At 43.5% G+C, this 16867-nt stretch overlaps 1 protein-coding gene across 1 annotated transcript in view; it reads right to left on the reverse strand.

Annotated features, from left to right (window-relative positions):
- The window catches only part of LOC134984639 (uncharacterized), a 452661-nt gene that overhangs the window by 145342 nt on the left and 290452 nt on the right, over positions 1-16867 (reverse strand). Inside the window, exon 12 of the mRNA XM_063950183.1 lies at positions 12207-13515. Coding sequence (XP_063806253.1) covers positions 12207-13515 — 1309 coding nt within the window. The remainder of the gene's footprint in view (positions 1-12206; positions 13516-16867) is intronic.

A 16867-nucleotide genomic window follows, 5' to 3' on the forward strand; every position in this document is an offset into this window, starting at 1 on the left:
GTCGTTTGACCAATGGCAAAACTCTGTACAATACGCCTCAGCTGGATTTTTACCTTGTTTAAGTGCACGTAGGTGGCTCTCGGCCGACGCTTCCCTATCTGGGTCATCATACATAAGGCCTAATGACTTAAAGAAGGCATCTACTGTTAGCAAGGCTGCCTCATCAGATTTCAACCCAAAAGCCCAGGTTTGTGGATCGCCTTGAAGCAGAGACATCACAATGCCCACCTGCTGAGACTCTGTACCTGAGGACCGGGGCCTTAAACGAAAATAAAGTTCTCTTTGTGAGAGGCGTGCATTATAAAGTGAGGCTTGGCTTATTAAGTGAGTTTGAAACAGCAGCAGGTGAGTTAGAATACAGCAACAGGTGAGTTTTAAAATACACCAAGTAACACAAATTTGCAATACCATTCACATCTGATACAATGTTTGGCCTTGTGCAGTGCAATGGATGTAAAGCATTTGTTTGGAAAGAGGCAGTGTGGAGACTCAGCTGCTGTCCAATCTGTGAGCAATTTTTTCTGCTGAAGGAGGAGATAGCAAAATTGCATGCTGAGATTTGTAGGATGTCTGTGTCTTTGAAGCCTCCACTGCCTCAGAGAGCCACCAGAAGACATTCTGCCTGGACTACTGTGGGCTTTCAAGGGCAGAGATTTCCAGAGGGACACAGACACTTCCGCAAGCGGTGACACTGCAAAACTCGTATGCTACTCTTGCAGGGCTGGAAGATACAACTAATAGAGGCACTACAGAACAGGAGGATATGGGGACATCTACCAACTATAGGAACAGGAAATGGAACAGGAAAATTGAATCTCCAAAAAGGACTGCAGTTCTCTTGGGAGATTCCATTATTAGAGGAATACATCTGGGAAATGCAAATGAAGTAGAGAAACAAGTAAGGTGCTTACCTGGAGCCACAGCTCCAAGGGATAAAGAGCGCATGCTAAGAATTGTGAAGGCAGCAAGAAAAGATGGGGAGGTGGATGTCATTGTCCACCTAGGGACAAATGACCTGGCAAATGCTGAACTCATGGCTGTAAAAGATGAATTTAGGAAGTTAGGGACTGCTCTGAAGCAGGTGGCAACCACTGTATCTTTTTCAGAAGTATTGCCAGTACACAGAGGGGAAGACAGAACTCATTGCATCAGAAACTTCAATGTTTGGCTAAGGACATGGTGCAATGAGGAGAGCTTTGGATTTATAGGCCATAGTCACACCATCTGGCAAGATAGGAGCTTATACAAAAGTGACGGCCTGCACTCATCTTCAAGGGGAACGAGAATACTAACTGAACAGTTTGGATGCTTCATCAAGAACTATTTAAACTAACAAAGGGGGGCAGTGAACCAAATAGGAATAAAGAAATCTGCTCCCCCAAAACAGAGGTATTGTTTCTGCAGGCAAAGGGAATAGGAAGCATATCCACAGCAACAGAAGATAATTCAGATCAAAACCAAATAAAAATAGGCAGAGAGAAGAACATAGCTAGGAACAGAAAAAGCACAAACAAAACTCTAAAAGCTATGTGTGCAAATGCTAGGAGCTTAGGAAATAAAATCCCAGAACTAACTGCAATAATGACAAGGGATGATCTAGACATTGTGGCAATTACAGAGTCCTGGTACAATGAAAATCATGACTGGGACATAGCTATACCGGGATATACTTTATTTAGGAAGGACAGAATTGGAAAAATCGGAGGAGGGGTAGCAATGTATGTAAAAAATGCCATACATACTACATTAATACAAAGTATTAAAGAAAAAACTGAGGCCCTTTGGGTGACCATAGAAACAGGGGAAAAGTTGATTATTCGTATTGGCGTGATATACAGGCCACCAGGTCAGGAAGAGGAACTTGACAAGAACCTATTGCAGGACATAACTAAAATGGCATTAAAAGGAGAGGTAATAATCATGGGAGACTTTAATCTTCCTGATGTAAACTGGGAGGTGTCTGTTGCTAGTTCCACTAGAAGTAGGAACATTTTAAATTCCCTTCAGGGAGCATCCCTCCACCAATTGGTGAGGGAGCCCACTCGGAAAGAAGCAATATTAGACTTAATACTTACAAATGGAGACAGATTATCGGACGTAAAAGTGGGTGAAAACCTGGGATCCAGTGATCATCAAGCAGTATGGTTCAGCATTAAGACAGAGACTGACTCGTCCCATACAAAAACAAAGGTGTTGGATTTTAGGAAGGCTGATTTTGTAGGGATGGGAAAATGTGTAAGCGATTCTTTTGCAGAGTGGAGGAACTTGGAAACAGTGCAGGAGAGGTGGAAAACATTCAAATGTGCAATATTGAAGGCAACAGACCTTTGTATCAAAACTGTTAGGAAAAACACAAGGAAAAGGAAGCCAGTGTGGTTTGAAAAAGAAGTAGCAAATATTGTGAGAGCAAAAAAGATGGCTTTTAGGAAATATAAGCAGACACAAAATAGTGAAGACAAAAAGATATATCTTGTTAGACAGAAGGAGACAAAGAAGGTAATCAGATGTGCAAAGGCACAAGCTGAGGAGAAAATGGCCCAGTCAGTGGGTAAAGGAGGCAAAACTTTTTTTAGGTATATAAGCGAAAAGAGAAAAACAAAAGGCGGAATTATAAAACTAAAGACTGACACTGGGAGTCTTGTTGAAGGAGACAATTTAATAGCAGATCATCTTAATGATTATTTTTGCTCAGTATTTACTACTGAAAGAGAGGGGAAGGGGCCACAGTTAAGTTGCAGGGATATTCAGGAAAATGAAACAAGTACATTTACAGAGGAGAAGGTCCTAACAGAACTCTCAAAGCTGAAAGTGTACAAATCTATGGGGCCAGATGGGATACATCCAAGGATACTAAAAGAACTTAAAGAGGTGCTGGTAGCACCATTGACAGAATTATTCAACCAGTCATTAGCTACAGGAGAAATTCCAGGGGACTGGAAAAGAGCAAACGTAGTCCCACTGCACAAAAGTGGAAGCAAGGAAGAGGCAAACAACTACAGACCAGTGAGTCTTACATCAGTAGTAGGGAAATTGATGGAAACACTCTTCAAAGAAAGAGTTGTAGATTATCTGAAATCCGGCAATTTAATGGATCCCAAACAGCATGGATTCACTGGGGGGAGATCATGTCAAACAAATCTTATTGACTTTTTTGATTGCGTGACTAAAGTGATGGATAAAGGTGGAGCCATGGATAAAGCTTATCTAGACTTTAGTAAGGCTTTTGACACAGTTCCACATCGCAGACTGCTAAATAAACTTGAAAGTTTGGGATTGGATATTAGGATTATTGACTGGATAAGATCTTGGTTGAAGGATAGAACACAGATAGTTGTGGTAAATGGAGTGCATTCACAGGAGGGAAATGTTACCAGTGGAGTACTCCAGGGATCTGTACTTGGACCAGTGCTTTTTAATATCTTTATTGGTGACATTGCAAATGGCATTAAAGGGAAAGTATGCCTTTTTGCAGATGACACAAAGGTATGCAACAGGGTAGACACACCAGGTGGGGTAAAACAAATGATTGAGGATCTAGGTAGACTAGAGGAATGGTCAAGAGTCTGGCAATTACAGTTTAATGCCAAAAAATGCAAAATCATGCACTTGGGTCTCAAAAATCCTAAAGCTAAATACAGTATTAATGGCACTATACTGGAAACTACTGAAGAGGAAAGGGATCTAGGAGTCACTATTTCAGATGACTTAAAAGCAGGTAAGCAATGTAACAAGGCAATGAGGAAGGCTAGTCAGATGCTTGGCTGCATTGGGAGAGGAATCAGCAGCAGAAAGAAAGAAGTAATATTGCCACTGTATAGGTCATTGGTACGGCCTCATCTAGAATACTGTATTCAGTTCTGGAGGCCATATCTTCAAAAGGATATTAATACATTAGAAACTGTACAAAGGAGGGCAACTAAAATGGTGCATGGCCTACATCACAAAACATACCCAGAAAGACTAAGAAATCTCAATATGTATAGTTTGGAGCAGAGAAGGGAAAGGGGGGACATGATAGAAACTTTCAAATATATGAAGGGTTTTAACAAAGTCCAGGAGGGAAACATTCTCCAAATGAAGAGAAGCAATAGGACACGAGGACATGCACTGAGACTGGAGGGGGGGAGGTTCAGGGGAAATTTGCGGAAAAATTATCTCACAGAAAGGGTAGTGGACAAGTGGAATAGCCTCCCATCAGAGGTGGTAGAGGCTAAGACAGTAGAGCAATTTAAACATGCATGGGATAGACATAAGGATATCCTTACAAAGAAATAAGGATCAAATAAGGTTAGTGATAAAAAGAATATAAAAAAAAAAAAGGGGCAGACTAGATGGGCCAAGTGGTTCTTATCTGCCGACAAATTCTATGTTTCTATGTTAAAGTTTACAGCCTTCCTTAAAGTTAAAAAAATCTTTTCGGTTACCGGAAAAGCGGTAAGGAAGGTGCATCTTAGGCTCAGGAATCATACCCGGGGAGGCTCGTAAAAGATCTTCCTGTGACCTCACCTGAAGGGTAAGATCCTGCACCATCTGAGTGAATTCCTGAATATGATTGGCTAAAAGCTGTCTGGAATTCTGTCCTAGAACTGCCGTATTCATGAGGACAGAATTTCAAGCCCACCCTGGTTTGAGTATCAGATTCAGTTTGTTTTTTGTTTGGTTTTTGGGCCGGTGATAATGTTAGGTTCTCTGTGCTCTGAACGTAAGATTCTGAGTGGGTAAGTCCCAGGCACAGGAATGTGATGCTGTACTAAGAGGGCAGTTCAGCAGCAACCCCTAGGACCCTAACTCCGTTGTTCCACCCACGTGGTCAGTCTACGCATGCAAGACTATGTTTTCTTGGGCCCGCGGTAGCCGTGTTTGAAGGGCGGATTAAGTCTGCCCACCTCTGATGCCCCCCGGTCTTAAGGTCTTAATTGGAGACAAGGCGTAAACTGAGAAGGGGTGAGAACAAGGGGACCTCTAACTAAATAAAACACAGAGCTAGGGGCTACTACAGAACTCAAAAGAAATGTATGTGTGGCACGGCCGCCAATGGAAAAAGAGAACAAAGGTAACTCTGTCCACACCCTACGCGGCACCTTCGTGTACCAGGGAGGACAGCTAGGGTGGAAAATATCCACAAAAGCACCAGCAACAAGCATAATGAAAATACTACGGCCGCTACTCACAACACCGGGGGGGGAACTACCGCAGGTGCACGAGAACCCCAACATCACAGACACTGGTTTCTACTGACTGGAGGACTGGAAGGACTCCAACGAAAGACTTCTGAACACCAGGACACAGGACCACTGGAACCAGGTAGACCAGATCACAGAACACCGAACAGGGAATTCTCCAGAGCAGGAACAGCTCACAAGAAGCTATCACCGGCGTCAGTGTAAGGCACTGAGGGAGAATATAACAGGTATCTGCACCAATCACTGCAGTGAACCTAATTTGATAATGTCGTGCAGCTGCCCTGCTGCACAACCACACACTGACAGGTGATAATTAATTATATGGCAACGGGGAACGCGGCCTGCCTGTGGCATCCCCGTTGCCAAGGGACCAGCGGCTTAGTGCGCACAGCGTCCTGGCCTAACACTGTGGTGTACCTGTGCTGTGTTAGGAGTGCTGTTCTGGCTGTCACTGGTGTTTCATGTGCTGCAGCTGTACATGGCTGTTGCTGTCCTGGCTGTCACTGTGTATACAGGGTGTAAGGGCACTGTCCTCCTGTATGCTGGAAAATATAGGGGTGCTGCTGTTCAAATAACATTACACTGGCCCTGTATGCTATAAAATTAAGCGGTACAGTTGTTAAAAATTTAAATCACACTGCTGTATGCTGTAAAATATAGGGGTGCTGCTGGCTATGTATGTTGTTAAACTTCAGGGGTGCAGTTTTTAAAAATTAAAAGCACACTGCTGTATGCTGTAAAATATAGGGGTGTTGCTGTTCAAATAACAATACACCGGTCCTGTATGTTGTAAAAATTCAGGGGTGTAGTTAAAAATTAAAAGCACACTGCTCCTGTATAATGTAAAATGTAGGGGTGTTGATGTTCAAATAACATTACACTGGCCCTGTATGTCATAAAAATTCAGGGGTGCAGTGGGTAAAATTAAAAGCACACTTCTGTATGCTGTAAAATATAGGGGTGTTGCTGGTCAAATAACATTACACTGCCTTTCTATGCTGTAAGTATACAGGGGTGCTGTGAAAATAAAGGGGCACTGTTCTGTGTGCTGTAATAATAAAGGGTGCTGTCCTGTGAAATGGAGAACAATTTGGAGGAAAAAATTGTGCAAGATCAGGAACCACTTGCAGTTCCCAGTGCTGAAGCTGCTGCTGCTGCCACCAGTCATGACATTGCCGATTTAATTCCATCAACTTAATCTGCTAAGGCAGATGCCCAATGTTATAGATGGCGTGTAAAATCCAAGAAGCAAAAATTAATAATCAGAAGAATAAAAACATGATCTGACGAGAAACGTAAAATTGGCAAAATTTGCAATATGCCATTCACGACACGAAGTGGCAAGGTAAGGCTAAGGCCTTGGCCTATGTTCATGACTGGTGGCTCAGCTTCTCATGAGGCTGGAAGCCCTCCAGCCTCTCGAATAAAATTAAGCTTGTTAAAGCACAGGAAAACACATCTGTGCGTTCAGAGATATCGCAAATACCCAAGGAGGGTCCAAGTGTGTCCGCGGTTGCGATGTCTAGGCCTGACCTTCCCAAGACTGTATGGAAAGAGGATACTACCACCATTTGCATGCCCCCTGCAAGTGCTGGGAGGAGCACCACCAGTCCAGTTGCTGAGATTGAGGATGTCACTGTAGACGTACACCAGGATGAGCAGGATATTGGTGTAGCTGGCACTGAGGAGGAAGTTTATTATAAGGATTCTGATGGAGATGTGGTTGGTTTGAATAAGGCACCAGTGGAGACAGTTGTTGTCCATGGGCTGAGAAAGCACATTGACATGCCTGGGAAAAATACAAGAAAGCCACCTCTTCGGTGTCAAATTATTTCTCCACAAATGTGGACAACAGGTGTCAAGCCATATGTTGCCTTTGTCAATCTGTAATAAGTCGGGGTAAGGATGTTCACCACCTAGAGACATCCTCCCTGATACGTCACCTGCAGCACATTCATCAGAAGTCATTGTCAAGTTCAGAAACTTTGGGCAAGAGCGTAAGCAGTCCACTGACACCTAAATCCCTTCTTCCTGTAGTACCCAAGCTCCTGCAAGCCACACCACCAACTCCCTCAATGTCAATTTCCTCCTCAGTCAGGAACATCAGTAGTCCTGCAGGCCATGTCACTGGCATGACTGACGAGTCCTCTCCGATCTGGGATTCCTCTGGGGGATCCTTGAGTGGTACACCTACTGCTGCTGCCGCCGCAGCTGTTGTTGCTTTTGGGAGTCGATCGTCATCCCAGAGGGGAAGTCAGAAGACCACTTGTACCACTTCAACTAAGCAATTGACTGTCCAACAGTCCTTTGTGAGGAAGATGAAATATGACAGCAGTCACCCTGCTGTAAAGCGGATAACTGAGGCCATAACAACTATGCTGGTGGTAAACGTGCGTCCGGTATCCTCCATTAGTGCAGTGGGATTTAGACAGCTGATGACATTCTGTGTCCCTGATACCAAATCCCATCTACATTCCACTTCACTAGGAAAGTGATTCCCGGACTGTACAGGGACATTAAGAAAAGTGTCCTCAGTGTCCTGAAAAATGAGGTTGTACCTAATGTCCACTTAACCACGGACATGTATACTAGGGCAGACTAAGGACTACATGACTGTGACAGCCCACTGAGTAGATGTATTGCCTCCCACAGCAACAACAGCGTCGGCACCAGCAGCATCATCTCACAAACGCCAACTCGCTCCTAGGCAGGTTACGCTGTGTATCACCAGTTTCCATAAGAGGCACTCCACCGACAACCTCTTACGGAAACAGAGGGACATCATCGCACAATGGCTTACCCCACTTAGAATCTCCTGGGGATTTGTGATATCTGACAACGCCGCCAATATTGTGCGTGCATTACATCTGGGCAAATTCCAGCACGCCCCATGTTTTGCACATACAATTAATTTGGTGGTGCAGAATTTTTTTGAAAACGACAGGGGCGTGTACGAGATGCTGTTGGTGGCCCGAAAAATTACGGGCCACTTTCGACATTCAGCCACCACGTGCTGAAGACTGGAGCACCAGCAAACACTCCTGAACATGCCCTGCCATCAGCTGAAGCAAGAGGGGGAATTCAACATTCTATATGCTTCGGAGGATGGAGGAGCAGCAAAATGCCATTCAAACCAACACATCCACCTATGATACAGGCAAAGGAGGGGGAATGCACCTGACTCAAGCGCAATGGAGAATGATTTCTGTGTTTTGCAAGTTTCTCAAACCCTTCAAATTTGCCACACGTGAAGTCAGTTCAGACTCTGCCAGTTTGAGTCAGGTCATTCCCCTCATCAGGCTTTTGCGAAGCAGCTGGAGAAATTAAAGGAGGCGCTAAGATGGAGCGATTCCATTAAGTATATGGGACTTATGGAAGAAGGGTTTATATCTAAAGAAGCCTTAATGTGTGGCGCACTCTTTTTTGTTTCATGAATAAATGAAAACCTAACTTTTATTATTTGTATTTAAGATAGATTTTTCAATAGGCATGACATAAGGCAATTGATTGTCAGCCAGGAAAGACAAAGAATTAATGAAAGATATAAAATAATTTATATACCAGCACTACCTATGTATGGGTATATGGGTAGAGCAATAATTGATATAAGCAAGTGAAATATAAAAGGAATTTAAACACAGGTTTTATTTATCAAATTTATGAGATCCTTTCACAACGGGATTGTGATCTCAGAAAAATACTCTTTTAAAGCTGCTCCCTGCAGAGCGTTACTACTGCATACAACCAAAGTGCTCCCTACAGAGCATTACTACTGCATACAACCTAAGTGCTCCCTACAGAGCGTTACTACTGCATACAACCTAAGTGCCCCCTGCAGAGGGTTACTACTGCATACAACCTAAGTGCTCCAGTTGTGAAAGGATCTCATAAATTTGATAAATAAAACGTGTGTTTAAATCCCTTTTATATTTCACTTGCTTATATCAGTTATTGCTCTACCCATATACCCATACATAGGTATTGCTGGTATATAAATTATTTTATATCTTTCATTAATTTTTTGTCTTTCCAGGCTGACAATCAATTGCCTTTTGTCATGTCTATTGAAAAATCTTTCATAAATAAAAATAAAGTTATGTTTTAATTTATTCATGAAACATAAAGAAAAAAGAGTGCGCCACACATTAAGGCTTCTTTAGATATAAGACCACTAGCGTTTTTTTCTAAACCCCCTAACCAGTCATTGCAATTTGCTTAATGGCGCACCTCCAACCAGATTAGCTAATCTTTGGTATTAACAGTTTTGGATTATTCCCTCTATCGCTTGGTTCATACATAGAAGGATCATAAAACAATTATCATTTGGGCCTGTGCATAGTCCCTCAGACTTAGCGTCTTCCCTGGAAATACTTGTGGATGGAGCCCTTCATTCGCTTTGCCAGGATTCAAGGGTGGTCAATCTGTTGAAATCAGAGCACTACATTTTGGCTACCGTGCTCGGTCCTAGGTTTAAAGCCTACATTGTATCTGTCTCTCCGGACACAAGTCTGCAGAGGTGGAAAGACCTGCTGGTGAGAAAATTGTCAGCTCAAGCGGAACGTGACCCGTCAACAGCTCCTTCTTCATTTTCTCCAGCAACTTGGGTTGTGAGGAAAAGGATAACATTTCCGAGCCCACCCGCTGGACACAAAAGTAACAATGCAAATGACACATTAACAGGAAATTGTTTCTGTCACCATAGCAACAATTATTTGGAAATAAGATAATACACAGACACATAAAAAGACTCAACAGAAATCTTTTGTTTTAAAAAAAAACTTTATTTCATATCTTTAATACACAGATTTTTCTCTATATTTTAAACTTAAAAAATACTTTACTCTGCACAACATGGATAAAATATCGTTTAAATCACAGAAACAATTCAAGTTACATTATAGTATTGCAGGTAAGTAAAACAGCTACATATCAGGAGATCCAAAACACTATGGGGGTCATTCAGACCCAACCGCAATAGTGGCCCGCAGCGGTTTGCCGGTGGTGACAAAATGCACGTGTAGAGGCCGCAGAGACACACACATTGTGGCAGCATCCCTGAGGGGTGAACGTGGGTGGGCCGGGACCATTTTCCAGGGGCTGCATGATGTCACATCTGTGTTCATCTCTGATTAACCCCCTATAAGCTTCCAGAGTGCACATCATATCTCATCTTTTCCAAGTTACTACAAATGATATGAGATCGGTAGCAGCACTACTTTCAGGATTATTACACAGAACACACATAAAGGCTGACACAGCAAATAACAGTAACACATACAAGGGATTAATTAGACATAAGGAAGCATAATCATCATTAAGTCTAATTATCAACTGGTTCTGTGCGGGACCCATACACCTCTTTACTGTCTCCAGCAGCCCCTGGTACTGCACTGCGGCCATCCACCCTCTCTTTCCGCTACTGCCACCCGCCCTGTCTCCCCACACTACTGCCACCCACCCTGTCCTCCCCCACTACTGCAACTACCCCGTCTACCCTCTGACACCTTAGCACTGCTTGGGGACAATATTACCCACAGACACTGCCTCTGGCAGCCCCTACTACAGCACTAGTGCCACCACCCTGTCTCCCCCCTGACATCTCAGCACTGCTTGGGGATTCTTGGTACTGCTGGTAACAGTCCTTCATCTGCAGATGGAAGTAAGAAAGCAGGGCAGTAAGGAGGCAGAAGCTGCTTCTGGTACCATGGACCCTGGTCATGTAGGGCTGGGAGAGTCAGTAAGATTATGTAATAGAGTCACCATCTTACAGGCAGCCGGTGAAGGGAGCAGAGAATGGGTGTTATGTGACAGGAACGGGCTGGTTAGGTAACAGCCTGGCTGCTGCATTCTGTACAAGCTACAACCGGTGCAATTCTATTGCTTGGAGACCCAGGTAGAGGACATTGCAGTAGTCTATGCATGATGATACAAGTACATGTATGACGGTAGGTAGATCTTCTGAGGGAAATAAGTGCTGGAGTCTGGCTATGTTCCTCAGATGAGGAAATGATTGTGGCTGATACCTGATGTCTAAGTGTGACAACACCATCCAGGACACCAAGATTTCGCATATGGGGGGTAATTTCTGAGTTGTTCGCTCGTTGCTGATTTTCGCAACGGAGCGATTAATGCGAAAATGCGCATGGTATGCAGAGCGCTAAGTATATTAGCTCAAAACTTTGTAGATTTACTCATGGCAGAACGAAGAATTTCCATAGTTGAAGTGATCGGAGTGGGAGTGACAGGAAGTGGGTGTTTCTGGCCGAAAAATTACCGTTTCCTGGAAGTGTGCAGAAAAACGCAGGCGTGCCAGGATAAAACGCGGGAGTGTCTGGAGAAAAGGGGGAGTGGCTGGCCGAACGCAGGGCGTGTTTGTGACGTCAAACCAGGAACGAAACGGCCTGAGCTGATCGCAGTGTAGGAGTAAATCTGGAGCTATTTAGAAACTGCTAAGAATTTTCTATTCGCTATTCTGCTAATCTTTCGTTCACAATTCTGTTAAACGAAGATACACTCGCAGAGGACGGCGGCCTAGCGTGTGCAATGCTGCTACAATCAGCTAGCAAGCGAACAACTCGGAATCACCCCCATGATCAGCATTTTGTAACTCTGAACCCCCAAGCGTAATTCTGGTTGGTTTGCAAAGCTGAGCTGTAGCCCTGCCCTTTGTTGGTGAGATTCTACCATAAAGACCTGTTTCACCAGGACTGAGTCACAGCCAACTGGCATCACCCACACCTGGAGCTCAGCTAGACAACCATTTAGGATTGGTACTAGGTTCTCAGTACCTGGAGCAAGAGACAGGTCATCTGCATAGCAGTGGTAGATGAGGGCATGACAGCTGATTATTTCACCCTGCGGTAGCATGTATATTGCAAAAAGCATAGGAGATAGGATAAGAACCTTGAAGAACAATGCATGGCAATGATGAGTATACTCCAGAAGAATAAAATGGTTCCTCACCTGAGTGATGTCTATAGTGTGCAAAAAGAGATGATTTATTTCTCGGAGTATAGAAATGGCCTCTCACCTGTGTGACTGCGCTGATGTCCAACAAGATGTGATTTTCGTGTAAAACATTTCCCACACTCAGAACATGGAAATGGCCTCTCACCTGTGTGACTTCTGTTATGTCTACCAAGATCTGATTTGTGTGCAAAACATTTCCCACACTCAGAACATGGAAATGGCTTCTCACCTGTGTGACTTTGCTGATGTGTAACAAGTTGTGATTTCTGTGTAAAACATTTCCCACACTCAGAACATGGAAATGGCTTCTCACCTGTGTGACTTCTGTTATGTTTAACAAGATCTGATTTTTGTGCAAAACATTTCCCACACTCAGAACATGGAAATGGCTTCTCACCTGTGTGACTTCTCTGATGTTTAACAAGATCTGATTTGTTTGCAAAACATTTCCCACACTCAGAACATGGAAAAGGCTTTTCACCTGTGTGACTTCTCTGATGTATAACAAGTAGGGATTTCCAGGTAAAACTTTTCCTGCACTCAGAGCAAGAAAATGGCTTCTCACGTGTGTGACTTCTCTCATGCATAACAAGATTTGATATGTGTGCAAAACATATCCCACACTCAGAACATGGAAATGGCTTCTCACCTGTGTGAGTACGATGATGTATAACAAGATATGATTTCTGTGTAAAACATTTCCCACACTCAGAACATGGAAATGGCCTCTCACCTGTGTGAGTTCTATGATGTATAACAATATCTGATTTCCGTGTAAAACATTTCCCACACTCAGAACATGGAAATGGCTTCTCACCTGTGTGACTTCTCTGATGTTTAACAAGATCTGATTTCTGTGCAAAACATTTCCCACACTCAGAACATGGAAACGGCTTCTCACCTGTGTGACTTCTCTGATGTCTAACAAGACGTGATTTCCGTGCAAAACATTTCCCACACTCAGAACATGGAAATGCCTTCTCACCTGTGTGACTTCTCTGATGTATAACAAGATCTGATTTGTATGTAAAACATTTCTCACACTCCAGACATATCAGTGGCCTTTCACCTACCTTACCTGTGTGTGGGTTAATAGGCTTTGTGTTCTGTGTAAAACATTTGGCATCTATAGAACAGGGAAACACTGTATCTACTGTTAGAGCCGTAACAGATGCACCAATATCAGAGTGATCAGGAGAACATTCCCCAGGATCAGGGGGATCAGCTGATAGAGCTGGATGTATAATTGGGGTAATGGGGTTATCTCCTGGAGAATCCTGTCTACTGTCATTATCTTTTATTTCACAATCCGGGGATAACATTAGATGTCCTTCTGAGATATTCCTGCTTTTGTGTCCATCTGCTGGAAATAAAATACATTATGGAAATGTGACATTTTCTGTAACAATATTAATCTTGCAAACAATAGGAGAAGACGACTCTCTGGGACACTTAATTGTAAATGTGTGTGTATAATAAAACATAACTTTTACTGAAGGCTTTATAATATTGTGTCTCAGACTATCATTGTGTCCACCCTCCTGAGAACACTCACAATAACAAATGTAATATTATAATAAGACTTCGATATATCTCTCTCTTGTACTGGTAACTAACCATGAAGTATAAATGGAGATGTAGTCACTCGCCAAGTCCTATGTCAGCACCAATGTAAAACAATGGATGGGGAACATATCGTATGAATTGGAGATTCTAGATGAACAATAATATCAGTCATATGAGCTGATGGATCAGAGAAAAGTCTCCTAACGTTACTCCTGGAAGCATTGGTAAGGTAGCATTCCTTTATGTGTGTGCTCATACGCTGGTAGGCCTGTACATGTGTTACTCACCCTTATATAACGTATATTGCTACAGCAGAGTAGGTGTGGAACAAGGTACTTTACATGCAATACACCATATAATACCCTGTAATCATCATCTGCTAGGTTATACTCTACTTTCTCTTACGTCCTAGAGGATGCTGGGGTCCATTTGGGGTATAGACAGGCCCTTTGGGAGCCACTGGCACTTTAAGAGTTTAATAGTGTGGGCTGGCTCCTCCCTCTATGCCCCTCCTACCAGACTCAGTTTAGAAAATGTGCCCGGAGGAGCCGGTCACAGCTAGGGGAGCTCCTAGGAGTTTTTTTGTTTTTTATTTTCTAGAGTTAGGTTACAGGAAGGCTGCTGGCAACAGCCTCCCTGCTTCGTGGGACTTAGGGGGGGTTGGGAATAGGAACCAACTTCCTGAAGAGTTCTCTCTCCGCTGACAGGACACTGAGCTCCTGAGGGTGCTCCTGTTAGCATTAAAATCATCAGGTCAGTATAAACAATTAGTGTGGGAAGCCGGGCGCCATTACAAGGGGCGGGGCTTCCTCTCAGAGCGGATCCAGCACTCACCAGCGCCATTTTCTCCCTGCAGATCATAGGAACTAGGACACTGACAGGGAGCGCTGCCATCCATATTAAGGTCAGTAGGCGCCGGGCTTTTATCATAATAACTGCCTACAGGGGCGCTGTGTGGCTGGCTCCTTATACTCTGTGACTCTCTGAAGGTACTCTGGGGGAAACTGTAAAAAATGTGGAACAAGCCAACCTAGGTTGGAAAGGGCGCTGCGAGTGTGATTCCAATTAAACGTGTGTACAGCAGCTGCCTGGGTAGGTCAGTTACACCAATATAGAATAGCAAACCAATAAAACAACAAAAAGGCTGCGCTTAGAGATGAATTATTAATGTAGTAGGTTGACGCGTTTCACAGCTTATCTGCTGCTTTCTCAAAGCACCTTTGAGAAAGCAGCAGATAAGCTGTGAAACGCGTCAGGTGTGAGCCCTCTGATCAACCTACTACAGCCCATCACCTCAGCTTGGACCACCGTGGACCCTACAGACCGCTTTATTGGAACCATATCCACAATTAAGGACTGGACTTTATTCATCCACACGCAATACTGGTGAGGACTTTCCATAAATCTTGCATCTTTTTGGAACTGCCAATCCTCCAGCGTTGGGACATATTTTCCAGCCCAGGGACTATGCTATAGCCCCAGGATCCATTTGGTTTCAAATATACAGGGTCTCACGGCCAATTTGGAACAGGCTCATGTGTTGTTAACAATATGATCAGAGGTTATCTTAACTAATGTACACGCATTTTAATTGTCTTAACTGACAGATTTTAAGTACAATAAATTTTATTAGTTGTTATGACAATTCATCTCTAAGCGCAGCCTTTTTGTTGTTTTACTGGGGGAAACTGTGTCTGACATTTTGTGTGTGTGTGTGTGTGTTGATAATGCCGGTATTATCTTAGACCGCAAAGCTATACCCCTTTGTACACTATTACAGTTGAGCCGCTATGGCCGCTAGACTACGTGCATGTGCTATGCACTTTGTATGCTATTTGTGTACAGAGTCCTGCACGTGGTACGCACTTGGCGTACGCACGCTGCGCTGAGTGTATGGAGTACACACAGTGAGCGCACACACAATTGATAACCTTTAAACCTTGTTAATGATACAATGTAATGATATGCTTATAATTTAAACCTTAGCAGCAAAGTACTGCAACGATGTAATACCTTTAAACCTTAAGTAGCGCTGGCGGTATAAAGTACACGCAGTGCGTACACCTTAACAATGCTTATACACCATAAACAGGTTAATCTACTTTAAAGCCCAGGCAGGAAAGTGAAAACACAACACCGTTTGTTGTTGAAACCACAGGGTTCTAAGGTCTCCGAGGATTGATTCCAAAAAAAGTAAAACAATACAAGTTATACACTACAGACTAACAAATAAATCTAAACAGAATAATGGCTACAGAGAATGTACGTACGTGAGAGTATTCGCAAGCGCAACCCGAACTCGGTCCTCCGCTCATCAGGTAGAGAGCGTTCAGAGTCTTCTGACCGGCCAGGCAACAATGGTCCTTTTATACACAACATGCATACACAATATAATGGTCACTGTAATCTCATTGTTCATTGGACACAGAGATGTGTCTCTACATTACAGCAAAGGTCATAGGTGGATTTGAAAAGGTAGTCGATGTCTCTTCCAACTGCTCTTGTGGGTGGTATCCTCTGGATTCCCGCCGCATATGTAATTTACAGTAATTACAGTTAATCTACTTTTGTACATAACTATACGCAGGAGCAAGCGATCTTTCTCTAACTAACACCGGAATGTTACCCTCAAAATACCCCACAGCTGGACACTAGACATCACCTTCCAACCTTTATCTGACCCTTCCTATCATGCAAAGGTGAATCTCTCTGTCCAGGAACTGTTTAAACTAATAATACTCGCTGACATGGTCTAGGGGAACCATATCTACAAAATACCCTATGCTGTGTTCTAATAACAAGCTACACGCTCACAAACTCCGCCGTAAATACTCATATCATGCGCCGGAGCGATCTTACGCAAATTGCGGATATGTGCACGTACGGCGGACTGAGTGCACGAGCAGCGGGCATGTGCATGGGGTTAGTACAAGACATATGCATTATGATATTTTTCGACTTTAACAGTGTGTCGTGGCACTCTCCTGATTAGCTGTGTGCTCCTGTAGTGTCTGTCAGGCAGTACACGGCAGAGATATAATGTGGGAACTTTGCGGTCAGCGGTTGACCGAAAGTAACCTCACCGCTGACCGCAAAGTTCCCACCATTGGATACAATGGAGCGCATAGGCGCTACATTGTTTCTCTGCC

The sequence above is a fragment of the Pseudophryne corroboree genome (assembly GCF_028390025.1).
Source record: "Pseudophryne corroboree isolate aPseCor3 chromosome 3 unlocalized genomic scaffold, aPseCor3.hap2 SUPER_3_unloc_7, whole genome shotgun sequence".
Classification (NCBI taxonomy): Eukaryota; Metazoa; Chordata; class Amphibia; order Anura; family Myobatrachidae; genus Pseudophryne; species Pseudophryne corroboree.